Source organism: Sinohyriopsis cumingii, chromosome 11 (assembly GCF_028554795.1).
Source record: "Sinohyriopsis cumingii isolate HCF-2022 chromosome 11, ASM2855479v2, whole genome shotgun sequence".
Lineage (NCBI taxonomy): Eukaryota > Metazoa > Mollusca > Bivalvia > Unionida > Unionidae > Sinohyriopsis > Sinohyriopsis cumingii.
In genome coordinates this window covers 66560760-66579409 of record NC_142971.1, presented here as the reverse complement: position 1 = coordinate 66579409, position 18650 = coordinate 66560760, and the positions used below count along the sequence as shown (strand labels likewise).

Sequence of the window (18650 nt, the reverse complement as noted above, 5' to 3'; positions counted from 1 at the left end):
AGTTTTCCATACAAAACAATTCAACATGACTTCATTCAACGCTAGTCTTCCTTCGTTGTGTTCCACGTTTTTAAAATAGATACCTTTTTTGATCAGCATCATTGTATGAATTGTTCTTTTTCTTCTGGAGCATGCGATCAGAAGTGACAGCCGTTCGCTTTTGGATTCAGTCTGAGAGACTTGTTAACGTAGCCTGAAAATTTCCTCGCCTCGAAACGTCATTCTGTTAGTTAGTCCTGTGATAGGAAACTGCCAAAATTAGTATAATTTTAACAATTGGTATCCAAGATCAAAGACATGTAAAACTAACATACCCACCCATGTTCCACCAGTCAAAGGACATGTTTGGTCATAGTTGGTGAACTGAGTTATTTTCCCAGTTTTTTTTTCCAAATTTGTCGTATTATATTTGTTTTCATGGCTTCCATTCTCATATTACTTCTTCCGGAATCCTCGGAAATCCAAAGTATTTCTAGGTCTTCTCCTGTTTCTTTTTCTTCTTCTTTTCTCTCTCTCTCTCTCTTTCTCTCTCTCTCCATATTGACTTAACTTTAAAATTTTATTATTTCATCAGGTATGTTACTACTTTTCGAACAAAACACGTGTTTCGTATGAGTTTGTTCAAAATGTATTTTTGCAAATCTTGGTTCGAGTAAATCAAGTTACGTTAGGAACTGTTATAGCAAAGTTTGGATACTCATATTAGCCGTTTTTAAATAGCCGCTTTGGTATTCGTTCATATATATGCGCGTATTTCACTGGCTTCATTTATTTTATGATCAACATAAAAAAATTCGAAGTCTGTTTGAATATATGCAAGGAAGAGCTATGTAATCTTAACTTGAAACCGTATTATTTCCTCTCGAGTGGTAATGATAAAAAATTAACGTCAGTCGGTGACATTCATGCATTATGTGAATGCTCAGAATAATAAAGCAGTTTTCAATGCACCATATTATCTTTGCTAATGGCACATTCATAGTCTTTATTCTGACATGGTGTGATGGTCATGCTTTTCTACTGACACCTTACAGTCTTCATTGAGACATGGAGCGATGACCTCACGTTTCTACCGACACCTTACAGTCTTCATTGAGACATGGGACGGTGGTCATACGTTTCTACTGACACCGTAAGTCTTCACTGAGACATGGGACGGTGGTCATACGTTTCTGCTGACACCCTCACAGCTTTTAGAGAGACATGTGGTGATGTTCATGCTTTTCTATTGACACCTTCACACTCTTCATTGAGACATGGGACGATGGGCAAGCTACATCACCTTGCCGTCGATGATGCAACAATTCTGAATGCAGTTACCCATAGTTTGAGAAACAAACTTCAACTGACAATTTAGGTCATCATCTTCCTCCAGCCACGGCAGATATTGAAAGTTTTGAAATTGCTAGAGATCAGCCGTATAATATCAGTAGATACATTTATATCCGTGGGAAGAATTATGCCACACATTGCTGTGACTTTAATAGTCAGCACAATGTTGTACGTCATCATCACCATCGTACCCTAGATAGACTAAACAATCTAGGCCGTTTCAAAAGTATATAATATAATGTTTTTAAATCAATCTGATGACAACTATTTCATGCGAAGATATTCTGGATAAGAAGTATCTGCTGACCAATATATAATTCCTGGATCGTTGGTTAGAATTATAGAACATTCTGACCAATATATAATTCCTGGATCGTTGGAGTAGAATTATAGAATATGCTGACCTTTATATAATTCCTGGATCGTTGGTGTAGAATTATAGAATATGCTGACCAATATTTAATTCCTGGATCGTTGGAGTAGAATTATAGAATATGCTGACCTTTATATAATTCCTGGATCATTGGTGTAGAATTATAGAATATGCTGACCAATATCTGATTCCTGGAACGTTTGTGTAGAATTATAGAATATGCTGGACATTATCTAATTGTTGATCGTTGGTGTAGAATTATGGAATACAAATAGGAGATAAGGCGTACAAGAGTACGTGGCTACAATGTCAGAAATTCACCTCGTATCGCGCTAATTATTTTAAACATTAATTATATCAGTGTTTTGTGACTGAACGTTTGCAAGGAACATCAATGTCCACAGGGAAAACTCGTGAACTGAGCGCTACAACTTTTACTACGGAATATCTTTCCGTTCTTTAATGTTCAAACCTGTCACATACACACATACAACGGGTAACCATAACAAACGATTACAGCTAACATTGGATTGGTTATTTCACACAAAGCCTCGTAGTAGTTATCCAGTACCATCATCTTTTTCTTCCAGTAAAATAATAATAATAATAATAATAATAATAATAATAATAATAAATGTCATCTAAGGCATGAGAACATATATTCATGATTTTAAAAAATCAAAAATGTAAAAAATGTGTGTACGGGTCATAAGCTGATGTATGAATGATATGTTGACAAGATTGCATTAGAATGTTTTAAATTTAGACCGCAATTTTCAGCAATTGCTTAACAATGTGATTTCCTTAAAAATATAATGGATAAAAACAAATCATAACTCGTCATATTTTTCTTTTGGTTATTCTGTTACACTATCTTTCTTTCACCAGTTTCTGTTACACCAGCTTTCTGTTAAACTTCAGTCAATGAAAAAGATCAAACACATATTAAACATGCCTACCATAACACATTTTTCTTTCATTTGGAGTTTGGTCGAAACATGTTAATGTAACGTTATTGGGAAATTGGAAATATCCGTTACATGTATGTCTGCTATGCTTTAGTCAGTAATGCAACTTTAATTAAGCTGTCAGTTTTATTGGTCTTCAAATTTATATCCACACGGTAGCTTTCACATGATATATCAATATATGAAATTTTCATCTGAATAGGCTTGTTGAATCTCGTTAAATATTTCATTATAATGTGTCCACCTTGGGAATAATATTACAGATTCCTGCGTCATCATCTGTAGACGATGACAGCATGCCTGAACAGCTTTCAGCAAATAAAGTTCAAGTATATGTATATATCTCCATGGAGACTGCTTACGCAGCCCTACAAAACAAGTTCTTCGCAACAAATTAGGGTTGCATACACGACAGTGTCGCGTTCCTGATACGTTCTCTCCAACTGGGTAGTGCTGGATGGGTATAGTTTAATTCATGTCGTCATCTACATCTGGAATAATAACTTTATTCATGGCATTTTGGCTGGCCATCCAACATACAGGTAAAATATTTCTCTGTCTCTCCCACTTGATCTTTTGTAATGCAGCCTAAAAAGAAGGATCTTTGTATAAAATAGCGTGTTTGACTTAAAAAAATATTTTCAAGATAAGAATTAAAGCCACCATTCAAAAACATAGTTTCCACTCCTCATGTAATAATAATAATAATAATAATAATAATAATAAGACGAAGAAGAAGGAAAGGAATAAGACAAATGTTTAAGGGATTCCAAATCTCATTCCACTCAGAAAGTCTTGATACAAATCAGCTTGATGTGAAACAAAAAACACGAACATAACAGAAAACAGGTTTAAGATATAGAACACAAACGAAATATACCATCGTTTTTGCATGGATAGTACAGGCAATATAAAATAAAAATCGATGATATATTTTTTTAATCTATATTTGTCTGAATAACGAATATCATATGACCTTTGCATCTTTAATTTATTTCTCTCATATATTGAAGATGATTCCGCCGAGAAACCCAACACAATGGAAAATTGCACAGACGCAATGCACATTTCTAGCCGAATATTCAATTACTGCGTTACTCAGTAAATTTGCAAATCATATCCAGGGACGCTGATACTTTCATTTGATTGTAAAAACAAAGAAGTGCTCTTGCATAAATAGTTTCTCGCACTTTAAAAAATGTTTAATGGCCTTTCGTGATTTTCCAGGAAAATGAAAAGCAATATTATATTGTCAGTTTTGTGCATTTTAGTTCTGCCATCTAAATATAATGGAGAATTGTCTGAGGTCTTCATTTTGGAAGTTATCCAATCGTGTACACATTAAAGTACTTCTTTGCATAAGTACGGGTGATATTAGTAATGTACCAATTGATCAATTAGTTGCATCTGGGAAATACATCCAAACGTAGACATTTCAAAGTATTCCCCATGTTTTGGCTGATTAACTGAAATTATTACACCGAGTAAAAACGTAAAACATTTAAAATATAAACTATTATGCCATAGTACAGATAATTTCCAACATACCTATGGATAATTAGAAGAATTTCCTAAACGTTCGGTTGAATTCATTGATATGGTCGATCGGTCGCACTTTCTGCACTTAAAGACAAAATTTTACTCATAAAACTGACGCTTTCTTGTTTCTTGTGATTTGTGAAGATAACGAAGAAATTATTTGTATTAAGCATTTGTGGATCATCCCAATAGATCAGGCAATTCGTAACGTGAAACTTGCATTTTGAGGGACATCTCTCAAATGAGCAGACAAGAATTGATCACAACATTAGTCACATCACCCGTTTTATGGACTACGAGAAGAAACCACGACGCAGAACTAAAGGATAACTGTCACACACATTTACTATTCCATAACAGCGTGCCAAATAATGTAGTCATTATGCAGTGAAGAATTTATCAAGTTTTGGGGTAGTTTAGTTATAGATATATAACGCGATTCCAACTGATGTCAGATCTTTGTCGCATGTGAAAGAAACTCCATGAACATAAATGTCTTTGTTCTAGCGCTGAGTGCCGTGCCGACAGACACAGCGCTGAAACTGACAAGAGTAATGGGTACGTCCAATATTTACATTGGTGAGAAAAACCAACTAACAATAGAGCTTGACTTCCCCTTTGGTACAAGACTCAATGTCGTTATCGAGATCCTCTCCTCCTTTGAAGCGACAGTTCTTGCCTTTGTAAAGGTGGTGAATTACAATGTGGGCTCCAATCTTATTCTGGACCAGGCAAAGGCAGCAATACTGAATAACCCAGTTGTCTACCCTGGAAGAGAATACGTCAGTACGGTAAGTGTCTGGACCATATTTGTTAAAACATAAAATTATTGTTGTTTCTTAATTTTTAAGTTGTTTTCATTTCACTTCAGTTGCTATATAAGTAAATTAATAAAAGCATTGATTGAGTGGTGGAAAAAGTGAACACATCACTAGCAATGACCAATTACTCAAAGTTATGGCCCTTGCAGTTGTCAAGGAAAGTGCACTTGAGATTTTGTATTGTTGATTCTAAAGGTTCAGAAGTAAGGGGAAGACAGATAACTTGAACACTACTGATTTTACTTTTACAGGTAGACATATAGCTCGAACACTATTCATTTCCTTGATGACAGGTATACAGAACTTGATCATTATTCATTTCCTTGGCGACGGGTAGACATAAACCTTGAACATTATTCATTTTTCTTTGGTGACGGGTAGACAAAGAACTTGAATACAATTAATTCCCTTGCTGACCAGTGGTCGTAAAACTTGAATACTATTCATTTCCTTGGCTACGGGTAGACATAGAACTTGATCGTTATTCATTCCCTTAGTGACGGGTAGACAGAACTTGAACAATATTTCCTTGGGGAGGGAGAGACATAAAACATTAACACTATTCATTTTCATAATGAGAGATAGACATAGACCTAACTTGGACGCTACTCATTTTCTTGTTGACTGGAAATAATCCATGCTTTAAAAATGATGTACACGCTGGTCCATGTTCAAATACAGCTAACTTATGTTGCCTCCAAAAACCGTTGCTTGCTATGCACGATAAAGATTATACTTAAAACTGTTCACAAGGATTAATTTGGTATTGATTTGAGGAATTTAAAGAAATGTTAACCTCTAACGACATGTTGACATTGTTTGCAGGTGAAGGTCCGATACAACACTCGTGCCGTTATTGATCTGGGTACGGTTTCCAACACAGGTTCCGATACGAACCTTGTTGCCAACCAAATTTCCATCACATACGAAGTTGTCATGGTGTCAGACGCTGGTCTGGGGACGGGGGCAGAACACTGGGCCGGTGTGGGGATAGAGTATGAAAGCAGTCAATACATATGGATCAGTCAGATCAAGTACACCCTTAACAATAATATAAAGGTAAGGATTTACATATACACCGATTCTGTTTCACATCTACAACCTTAACAATACTATAAAGGTAAGGATTTACATACTATAAAGGTAAGGATTTACACATATACCGATTCCGTTTCACAGCTAATTGGTTTTCAGCGTGAATGTTCTTACAGTAGTAAAAGTGGCGGGGAAGGAGCGTGGTGATATTGTGTGATGGACTATCATTTTCGTCTTCTGCGACATTTTAATACTAACTATTTAGTAAGCTTTCTGCACAGTACGCACGCACGTTAAGACCTCATAATAAAGGAAAAACGAAATGGTTGAGGCTTGCAAATGTACTTTAACTTCATGTCATGGTAGGTTCTCTTACATATATTTAAAAATTATTAAATATTTTTTGTCTTGTCATAAATAGAATTTTACATTTGTTCTCTTGACAAATTAATTTCGCTTTTGTTAATTTCTTTGATTATTTTTTCTGGTGTGTACGTCAATGCTCTGAAAAGTTAGGAAATATTGAGTTTACTATATACGCTTCTTTATAACGAGCACGGCTTACGAAACAATACTCCTTCTCTCTCTCTCTCTCTCTCTCTCTCTCTCTCTCTCTCTCTCATTGCTCCGGTGGTCAAAGTGGTCAGGTCGCGGGTTCGAACCAAGGTCGAGTCATACCAAAGACTTACAAAAAATGGTACGAGCAGCTGCCTCGCTTGGCACTCAGCCTTAATAGGTTAGTGTTAGGACTGGTAGGCTTGATGTCAGGATAATGTGACTGGGTTGAACATGATGTCAAATGTCTGTGGCATGATGCCCCAGTGCTAGACAATACTATAAACTGCCACACTGCAGACATCGTAGCGATATGACTGGGAAAAAAATGTTAAAGCTACGTTAAAAATCCAAATCACACACACACACACACTCCTTCTGTCTGTCTGTCTCTCAATGTGTATCGATTTCGCATCTACAGTTTTTTCATAAAGAAAACCTATTCTTACTATTGCATCGAAAGCGGGGAAAATCTAAAAGTAAACAAAACATGTCATTTCTATGGTAGTAAAGCTACATACAACGGACCAAGACAGCTGATATCTTCAGCGAAACATGTGGGGCCCTGAGTGGCCGAGTGGTCTAAAATGCTTACAGTTACTGATCACTGCCATCAAACCTCTGTCTGCGTTGGTTTGAGTCTTGGATTCGGACAATGTTGGTATGTGAGAAAGCTTGCCAGTAGCTTCTCGTGGGTCGGTGGTTCTTTCCGGGGTTTTCCCTGGTTCTTCATCCACCATTAATACTGGCCGCCATGTATAGCCTATCGTGTGCTGAAAAATGGCGTTAAACCCCACAAAAACAACAACATCATCGAAACATGTCATTTCTATGGTTGTAAAGCTACATACAATGGACCAAGACAGCTGATATCTTCAACGAAAAATGTCATTTATATGGTAGTAATGCTATATACAATGGACCAAGACAGCTGATATCTTCAACGAAAAATGTCATTTATATGGTAGTAATGCTACATACAATGGACCAAGACAGCTGAAATCTTCAACAAAACATGTCATTTATATGGTATTAAAGCGGCATACAATGGACAAAGACAGCTGAAATCTTCAACGAAACATGTCATTTCTGTGGTAGTAATGCTATATACAATGGACAAATACAGCTGATATCTTCAACAAAACAATCATTGCTACCGGGAGTGTACACCTCACATTGGTGTCGAGTTGCCTTTGTTCTTGGCATGTTTCAGATAGGTTCCGTGTCACTTCGGTAAAACGCAGTGTTTTATTGTGTTGCATTCAGGGATGCACAAAACTAATGGTCCATGATCAGCTTTTAAACACTGCCATCCTAAGATTATTTTTTTGCCTACTTTTCTAGTTGTTTTGAAATACTTAGTTTCTATCATGTAAGGGTGTGGAATATTTACTGCAAATACATTTTCCGTTGTTTTCCTTCATTCATCACACGAAGATTATGGTTGATTCTCAGCTTAATCCAACATGGCCAAAATACAACATTTAAAAATTTCGACTTGTAAAATAAACGAGTGCAGATAAATATTAAAGCCGTCCAAATCAATTTCTGGTCATTGAATACTTGCAACATTGACTTCGATTTTGAAACGACTGATAAAATGTTTATTATTACACCTTGAAAGGTACTCGTGTACGTTTCATTATAACTTGTTTTACGTTGATGGGGAAAAACCATTTACACATTATTTACGAAGAAGTGTACTTAGTTTACATTACAAACAAGATCCATTGAATTGACCTTAGCAAATCATGAAAATATACAAATTAATGGGGCAAGTATTTGAAACTATTTTTTTGCTCAACATAATGACCTTTCTTCTGAGCTGGTCGGCGTTGGAATGCTAGCAAAAACTGGATGGTCAATCGCCTTATATCAGAGGCTCTTACTGAGGTGCGATGGCGAAGAGAAGATTGGTACGCAGGCGGAACAAAATGCCGGCGGCCAATATGCCCCTGTCATTCAAGTTTTATCTTATGTGAAACAGAGATCCCTAAAACATTAGTCATGACTAATCAATGACTTCGTGTTCTTTTGACTGTCTCTCCGTCTTTTTCCTCTTTCGTATGTCTCTAATTTTGTCTTAAAGAAGAATATGGGGATTTCAAATTATCGATAAAATGAAACTTATTTAGTGTTTTCATTTTTTAACGTCATGGATATGAAATTGTGATCATTTTTACAGAAAACAACCCCAGCTGTATGCATTTTTACAGAAATTAAAAAATAAAAACATGTATTTTTTAAGAATATTTAAAAACAACTTTTTCTTGCCGGTGAGCTGGAAAATCGTGTCAGATATACTGGTATCAGGGATTAACCAGTGTGCAAGTCTATTATAAAAGTGACCGACTAACGCACAAAAGCGACAACTTCATCATACAAAGAACATATTATTCGAAACTGTTAGGCATGTGATACAAACGAATGAGAATTACGAGAGAAGGGACTGAAGTTAAAAGATAATGATAGAGGATGAACAGTTTTATCCGCACAATGTTTTCTCGACAAGCTGGTCTTGCCAAAAGCTGCCATGGTGACACACCAGAGACCAACCAGATGTCCATCGTCTGGCATACAGTGTTTCCTGTTCCCCTAGCCTCTATCTCCCACCCTCTTTATCCCCATCTTGTGTGTGTGTTTGTGTGCGTGTGTGTGGGTGTGTGTGTGTGTGTGTTTATATGTGTGAGAGAGAGAGAGGGATGAGGAGGGAGGTATATTAATATAACTGGCAAACTTGTTGCTTGATATTTACGCAACAATTTAAAATATGTTTTTATATTTTAAATCTAACGATGAGTTGTTTATTATAACTTGAACATCATGAAAAAAGTTGTTTAGTATTGTACAGAAACAGACTGTCTAAGAATATCTATTTGGCTGATATTAAATATACTGAACGAAAAAGAAACAAAAGTTTACAGGGCAAACATGAACACATTTTCATTTAAATTGATTTAAATATATAATTGTACGTATAATTCCTACGTTCTTTACATTTTGATATATCACAAGTCAGTTAGGTGTATGATGTTTCAGTGTAACAAAGATAAGAAAACCTTTTCTGGTTGGATAAACAATGTGATCTCTTACAAAGGCAAACAATATATTTACAAAAATTACATACATATTTTATTTAATAGTTACATTCAAAATGTGACAGATTATAAAATGAGTAGAAAAAGGCTTAAAATGTGATTGGCATGAAAATAAACATAAGTGTAAGAAAGAAAAAGGAATTAATACAATAAAGTCAGATGTATCAACGGTTTAGAAGCTGATCAAACCAACACCTGCGCGCAAAGCTTGCAGTATGCCCTTATTTAGTCAAATTATTTAATGCAATTTTTTACACCAGGCACTTTCCTAAATAATGTGGCAACATGTCATCTTGCCATTACAAAAAGGCTGTTGGGATGACCCGAATAATTACAGGGATGCCTGTCTCACTGATATTTTGCCATTACAAAAGGCTCTTTAGATGACCCGAATAATTACAGGGATACATGTCTCACGGACATCTTGCCATTACAAACGGCTCTTTGGATGACCCGAATAATTACAGGGATACCTGTCTCACTGATATCTTGAATACAATATTTACTAGTATTGTAATTTATTCAGTGACCCGAAACTAATAACAAAACTGAAGACGCTCTGGCAGGAGTACTTAAAAGGTTACTCAGAAATATATATATTTTTTTTCTCGCTCCATGCAACGGTTCAAAAATATTTGAGTAAGAAAGGATGTCGTATTTATTGTATTTTTGTAGACTTTCCTAAAGCTTCTGACTCTATTGATCATGTACAATTACTGACTTTCTTAGCTAAGAAAAGTATTGGATGTAAGTTGTTTCAAGTTTTAGATTGTATGTACACAAATCTACGTTCATATGTGCAGATGAAAATGCAAAATACAGGATTATTATATGCGTTTTCTTCGTTAACTTTACAGTGTCAGAATCGTTCAGTATTTTATGACACTACACAGCTTCATACTGCACGACACGTGTGCCTAAAATAGCATAGCATCTTGTAAACAAGCTATGTACACTCATGTAGTAGAGGCTTTAGGTTTTGACAGTGGAGTCGCTAGGGGGGTACGGGGGGTGCGGACCGCACCGGGTGACACCATCTCAGAGGGGTGACGCCAAAATGAAAAATTGCAAATTTTACAGAGCACACACTGCTCGGTCTAGTCGGATTTCATAAGCGGATAACCGATCATAGTTAAATACATGACTAGCAGGCACAGGGTGCCACCATGCAGTCTGCAGAGTGTCTGGTGCTTATTTGAATGAGATTCAGAGCTGGTCGGAACAAAATTTGGAATTATTTTAAGAAGAAGAAATCCATGGTGGAAGTCTGGAGGGGTGACACCATGAGTTTACCGCACTGGGTGACACCAACCCTAGCGACGCCGCTGGGTTTTGGTTGATTAGATTTGAACTAAACAACTTGTTTTGTACATTTTAGTGTAGAGAGGATAAAGTTAACGATGGGGACGAGTTCACTGAGTCACATACGAAAATTAAACACAAGCAAATGAATGAACGTGCCTTTCGCAATGTCAGCTATAAACGTGAGAGACGCGGTAATTGAAAATACTTTTCTGATCATTGTAAAGGTCTCGTAGACTACCTTAGATTGGGGTGGGGTGCTTCCAGCATTATCTTTAATTATTACAGAAGACCCACCCTGGCTCGTTTTTGTTAGAAATTAAAGCAGTGATAGAGATGCAAAGCTCTGAGCCCCCAGTCAGTGATTCCGTCAGCTAAATTACTGAATATACAAAAGGTGAAATTCAAATAAACAACAAATTTAATGCCAGTCAATAACAGACAGTCCTGTCTCAAATGAAATTCAATATTCTAAACCCTATCACTTGTCTTTCACTTGACCAAGCGACGGCCTATTTCATCATCTGACTTAGTGTGATAGATTTTCCTCCTGTCCTGTGTTTCTATTCATCTGTGGTATTTCTTGACTGGTACCCAGTACCCCTTCAGTCCAACAATCACGTCCTTCCGTTCTCTCCTTTTCTTGTCTCCCAGAGACTCGGAACCAACTGTACCAGGGTATTTCCCTTCTCTGTCTCATAACCTCCTCCGGTCCCTAAAAGCTTCCTTGCCGTAATAGATTGCGACAATCGAGCAAATGAGTCACTGATCTGACCGAAGCTCCTTTGTAATTCCCAGAATAACAATGTTTCCCGCCAATTTCGAATGACGTCGGAGTAGCTTATAACTTCCTTATGTAATTCCCGCAAGATGGTTTAGCGACTACTGACGTTTAGTTTCAAGACACTAGATTTAAACTTGCGATTCCAATGGTGGCCACGCCTTGCTCAATTCCGAGTAGATGTCGATTCACCCACGGTCTACATAATTAGCAGACATTGTCAAGGGTGGATTTACGACCCCCACTAAAGTGTTCCTATTAGCCCAACACCGGCAAATAATGCCACTTACATGTGAATCGCACGCAGCCAAATAAGGCGCCAGTAACAAGTTCATATGGCCATGTTATATACAACTGGCTTCCCACCCGTCCTTTTGATGTCGGCTTACACTATCGTAACATAAGCCGGCCGGCCAGCCAGCTGTGTACACATCGCTTTGACACTCATTGTTCGCAAGGCTGGCATTCGCAACATTTATGAAGCGAATAATTAGCCTGAGGGTCTAGCATATACATGTTGCAATATGGCTATTGTTCCTTACTTATAACGTGACATCATTGAAACAGTTATTTGGGAGAAATATTATTAACTGTTCGCAAATTGAATGGTTCAGACTATGGCCAATGCCCTCTTGAGTCTATAAAATAGCATAGAAATAGCATATAAATAGCATATAAATAGCATAGAAAAGCACACTGAGGCCAAGTTCTAGAATATCTTTATCATAGATGTACCATTTTGCAAGTCAGTAAAAATACTAAATTCGATAAGAGGAAAACTGCACCTGTAGGAAACTAAGAGTCTCAGAGCCAATAAGCCAAGACAACGAAAATACTTCCGTGACATAAACTTTCAAACACCTGTATTAACCTATGCTGCTGAAATTTGGTGGTATGAATATTCACATAAAACTGAAAAGGTGCTTGGTATGTTCTGAACTAGATTTGTCAAACTTCTGAGACATACATACTTCCTTCTACCACGAGAAGAATGCGAAAGACTACCTCTGTGTTTTAATTATTATTGTAAATGTATTAATTATTCGTTTAGGATGATTAGAATGGGTGATAACCGCTGTCCAAGATAATTTTATATTATGCTGATAAAAGGACGATTCGGATAAAATCACATGGGTTTCAAAAGTTGAAGACGTTATTCAAATATGGATTTAGCTATAGTTGGTTCGCAAAGGATGTAGATGAAAATTGTTCTTTTTTGTTGAATTTCAGACGTCTTAAAAACCAGTTTTATTCAGAACTGGAATTCAGTTGTAAATAAATCACACAAGTTGTATCACTACAGTAAATTTTATTATACGTTTTTCCGTACATTTGTATATAACAATAATTTACCTACCCTTCAACAAAATGTATTAAGCAGACTCCGTTGTCCCGCTCACAACGTAGCTACAGAGGAAGGACGGTATAATGGCATGCCCCCAAATCAAAGTGTATGTATGTTATGTGATATAAAAAAAAAATATAAGAGGCATATCACTTTGTTCTACAATGCCCTTTGATGCAGATCGTAGAAACAGATATATACGAGAGATATTTAACATAAAACAGCCATCTGAGGAAATCCTCTCTTTTCTGATGAAGTGAGAGAAGAAAAAAAAACTTGCTACAATATCTCTTCTTACACAATGCGTATTTTCAGCATTCCACAGAAGAGATCAAAGTACACGTAATTATATTATTTTTCTCTACCTGCATGGAAAAACACAATTATGTAGTTACATAATGCTAGTTCTGTTTCACACTGTACATATTTCTATTTTTTCTTTCCTTTTACACCTCACTGTGTTGAAACTATTTGTAATTTGGCGCTCTATATAATTGCGATATTCTTGTGTAACTATAGAATTATGGATTTATGGTCTACATTACGAAAAACTATTTCGATTGTCACACACATTACGCACGCACGCACACACACATACATGCACACATACACACACATACATGCATACATACATACATACATACATGCATACACACACACATATACATACATACATACATACATACATACATACATACATACATACATACATACATAGGGGCCCCAAGTGGCCGAGTGGTCTAAAGCGCTCACCGTTCCGGATCACTTCCATCTGACTTCTGTCTGCGTGGGTTCAAGTCCAAGGCTCGGCTAGCGTGGGTACGTGGGAAAGCCTGCCAGTAGTTTCTCGTGGGTCGGTGGTTCTTCCCTGGGTTTTACAGGGTTCTTACTGGCCGCCATGTATAGCCTATCTTGTGTTGTAAAATGGCGTTAAACCCTAGAACAACAACAACATGGTTGGGATCATATTATGCCAAGAAATATTTAGTCCCAAAATTTCCTAGACTAATTATATGATTATATGTATTAATGAGTTTCATTTTGTAAAGGCGTCAGTTGAAGCAGCATTCTCTTAAATATGTTTTCGGTTCATTGTTGTGTCTCATGATCTTGTATTATATATAATCTGTGTTTTGATTGACCTGATGTATTTTTGCTGAAGAGGTAAAACATTCAGTCAGCAATCATAGGTACACGCACGCACGCCTGCACGTGAACATGCATACAAACATATATATACATGTACACATTTGTCATGAAGAAAGAAATAAACATATTGTTACACTTGCATACGTTTTCCATTTCCCTTTCTTTACTATTTCAAAGTTAATGGACAGATCCGGTGGCCTAGTGGTTTGAGCGTCCGCGTCGGAAGCGGGAGGTTGTGGGTTCGAACCCCTGCCGAGTCATACCAAAGACTTTAAAAAAATGGTACTGACAGCTGCCTCGCTTGGCGCTCAGCATTAAGAGGTTAGTGTTATGACTGGTTGGCCTGGTGTCAGAATAATGTGACTGGGTGGGACATTATGCTACGTGTCTGCGGCATGATGCCCCAGTGCTAGGCATCACTATAAACTGCCACACTGCAGACATCGTAGCGATATGACTGAATTTTTTTAAAAGCTACGTTAAAAATCCTAATCACACACACACACACACACACACTCTCAAAGATAATGTTTAATCACGTAATAGTACATACGTAATACGTATCATTAGCTTCATCAAGCAAATGTTCAAAGAAGATCAGTGCCATTATAAGTTAAATGCTATTCAGCGCTGACTTCATATTTGTATGACTGCAGGTATGGAGATGTTTCGTTTTGTCAATACGTTAGCTGACAAAGTACTACTCTTTTAATTTTGTCTTTTTGATTATCTGTTGTGTTTCATGATCTTGTATTATCCTGAATTTGATTAATCTGATGTAATCTCTGTTGAAGAGGAAATAAAGTCATACCTACCTACCTGCCTGCCTGCCTGCATACATACATACATACATACATACGTAACTCCCGTTAAATTTTCATTTTGTAATTTAGGAAATGAAATTGTTCAGTTTTGTAAACTTGTTGGTTTTCCTATTTTCTGTTACTTAGTTTAAGACCATCGAGTCGAAACATACGTCATATACTCTGGGTTAAACAGCGTCCTCGAAACGAACGTTGATGTTACCCAACATGGTATACATCCTGACTGTGTTGTGAACAGGTGAAACAATGGGGAAAAGCCAGTGGTATACATGGTCTAAGACCGGATCGAAGCAAATTTAAATGCACCACCAAGTCTAACCCGCGTTACAAAATTTGATTCGTATAGCGAGACTTTTACTGGTCAGAAGACAGCGCCTAACGTCATATTTAGTAACAGCGTCGGTCCACGGTTTATCTGTGTAGCATAGTATGAACATGGTTGAAACCATGAAGACCATGTATTGGGCCGCACCTGTTTTACATACGAGGAGTGATAGTATTGCGGCTAAGAATGCAACTGTAATGATTCCAAAAGAGGGTGACTTTATCTTTATGATTTATCTGATTTTTCTGCCATCTTCGCAACAATTTTTGTCTGACAGATGTTATTGGTGTATTGTGTCGTCGGAGCTGCGATTGTAAATTTGAGCTTGCAACCAAGAGCGAAACAATTGCGATAAATTTTTACTCAACAGCTGTATTGGTTTTTTTGTTACATATAATTCCTACTAGCAGTAACAGCGGTAGTCTTGCTATCAACGTCAGTCAGAACAACAGCAGCAGCAGCAGCCCTTTTTTGAAACATTTGGAAAATCATTTCTTTTGACATCGAGCGACTTCTCGGAAACGAGAACTATCGAACTATGAATAACCGGTTTTATTTACCTTTACTGAATTACAGCTCTGTGGATGTGTTTCTCAAGTACACCTTAAGTTATTTCCCGGCACAGTTATATCAGACCATATAATTTGATTACGAAGTTCATTGTGAAGTAGGTTTGGAAAAAATCATTTATCGCACTGAAGTTGGGAAGGTGAGTTGAAATGCTCAAGGAACAAAATCACGAACACTTCAATAAAAACTATCCTGGCTATTGCTAAACCAAATAACCACCACTAGCCAATCCTCGATTGAACATTTATTCCATGCGATTGCACATAGGCTATTTTTTTAGTATTCATCTCGTGCAAACGATCGCCGCTTATTTCAACAATCACTTTGGGAAAGCAGTGGGTAAAGCCCACACAATGAATACAGATGTAGTAGTATCGTGCCGTTTCCTGTTGCATCAGATTTAAGGTTTCGGATGGAAAAATGCTATCTGTTACATTTTCTCCTACATTGTTTGCTATTCTGTGTAGAAACACAAATATAGCACCTCATTCAAATGCAATTAACAACAACGAATGGTTCTACAAGTATTTTCCCAACCCTATCAAAATGAACGAAGTAATGAATTTGATGTTTGTTAAGTCCGATGTTCTGGAATACAACGTGGTTGGAAACAGCTCTTCCATTACTGAGAGTCCTTTTTCCAAGTGGACATTACCATCGCCTGTTACGAGAAAGCTGTAAATACGTATCACGTTCACCGAGAATTCGTACATCTTCATTGCCTTCCTGTCAGTACTCGTATTTTCTTCAGTGTCAAATTTGGAATAAAAGATCTTGGACAAAATAGTATCTGCTTGAAAGGAAAAGTCACAGTTAAACTTCATTTTCGAAAATGCTTCTCCGGTAAATTGTAACCAATGCTCGATAACGCGGACATGTTTTAGGAGATACGTTAAAGTCAGATTTTCGTACGGTAGCACATGTAATAAAACCGATAGTCACTTGAGGATTCCACACTTTTTAAAGATGATGCACTCTTCAAAACGTTCTCATCAACAACGTCCCAAAGAAGCCTTTATGAGAGAAGGAAAATTGTGCTACTTTAAAGATCTTTTGGGTCGCCGAGACACCCCAATAAATTTGCTACACACGTCAAACCAATACTTTATTTTGTTACGCCACAGCAGAGATTATGTAGAAGATGAAATCGAATCTCTCCGATCTCAAAAACACGTTCAGAGAAGAATAAGAAAAGAAGAAGAGTGGACAGAGAATTAGACGTGTTTGATTACTAACTGAAAGAAAATTTTATGCATCATAATTCTTGCCGATGTTCAAAGGCAGAACTTCTTATGCAACCCAAAATGATAATGACGCATGAATCTCAATGGGTAGAATTTCAGCCTGTGTCATCTTTGATTACATCAGCCCCTGACAAATTTGAAATCTTAGAAGATAGCGAAGATTACATCTATCTGAAAGTCACTTGTATCTGAAAGTTAAAGTACTAAGTGGACAACACCAATCCAGGTACCCATGACAGAGTAGCTCCATTCAGCAATTTCACGTATTCGTTGTTCAGCGAAGCAGATTTGTAATTAATTGATTAACAAGCTATTCAGTAGCGTACTTAAAAACTCTCTTGACGTGCGGAAAAGAAGCAAAGAACACACATCAGGGTGCCTCTGCGGTATTGAAACCTGACAAAGAGTTGAAGATCCCTGCAAGGTTTGGATTTAACGACCGTCGAAATAAAATCAAACAACATGCATCGTTTGTATTATTTGGAAATATGGTTTCGTGTTTGTCAATGTGTTTATATATGTGTTTGTCTATGTGTTTGTATATGCATGTTTGGTTGACAACAACTAAAACATAAAAACTCTTAACATTGCGGTTCCTCTTTTGTCCCCGTAAACACTTCTGTCCCCATAAAGACTTCTCCTCAAATTTTTGTCGTCATAAATATGTTTGTCCTAATAAGTACGTATGTCCCTATAATATCATTCCGATGTTAAACATAGGGACAAATTAAACATGGTATTTCTAGTTTTGTCCCCCAAGTGTCCAGTCAGTGTTAACCTGTGGGCTAATGCTAATTCCCGTGTGTGCTTTGTGCTCCATACAATTACTGCCACATTTGGGCGATCATATACAATTCATGGAAAATTCATCAGTACATATATCTCATAATATAGAGGTAATGCCATACACATCACGTTCATTTAGTCATGCTATCTGATGTGAAATTGTACTTTGTGTTCGGTTTTCCCTTGAGAATCGAACGTACCTTTTCATGCTACAATAATTTATCGTGTGGCTTTTGAATGTTTTGTGAGATGACACTGCAATATATTTCGTTTTGTGTATGTTTTAGTTGAGAAACAAAGACTATGGGATGAATTTGCACTGAAGTGTCACAGATCTATTTCTTTGTACTGATAGAGACAACTTCATATAAATTTACATAGCTTCATGTCAACTGACACAGCTTCATGTCAACTGACACAGCTTCATGTCGACTGCCATAGCATCATGTACAGAAATATCTTCATGGAAACACGCATAGCGTTGTCCATATGACTTCGTTTTCATAGTGGGAATAATGAGTATACGATTGTAAGAAGAGGAGCGTAATTATCATGCTGGTGTGCATACATGGGTGAGGTCGTATAGGTATGTTGGACTGGAGT

General features: G+C 37.0%; 1 protein-coding gene across 1 annotated transcript in view; it reads left to right on the top strand.

Annotated features, from left to right (window-relative positions):
* The first annotated feature begins 3078 nt into the window (after window positions 1-3078).
* LOC149788610 (uncharacterized) overlaps window positions 3079-18650 on the top strand; it is a 30404-nt gene continuing 14832 nt past the window's right edge. The window contains exons 1-3 of the mRNA XM_089975737.1: window positions 3079-3215; window positions 4720-5003; window positions 5859-6092. Of these exons, the coding sequence (XP_089831863.1) occupies window positions 3149-3215; window positions 4720-5003; window positions 5859-6092 (585 nt within the window). The 5' untranslated portion in view covers window positions 3079-3148. The remainder of the gene's footprint in view (window positions 3216-4719; window positions 5004-5858; window positions 6093-18650) is intronic.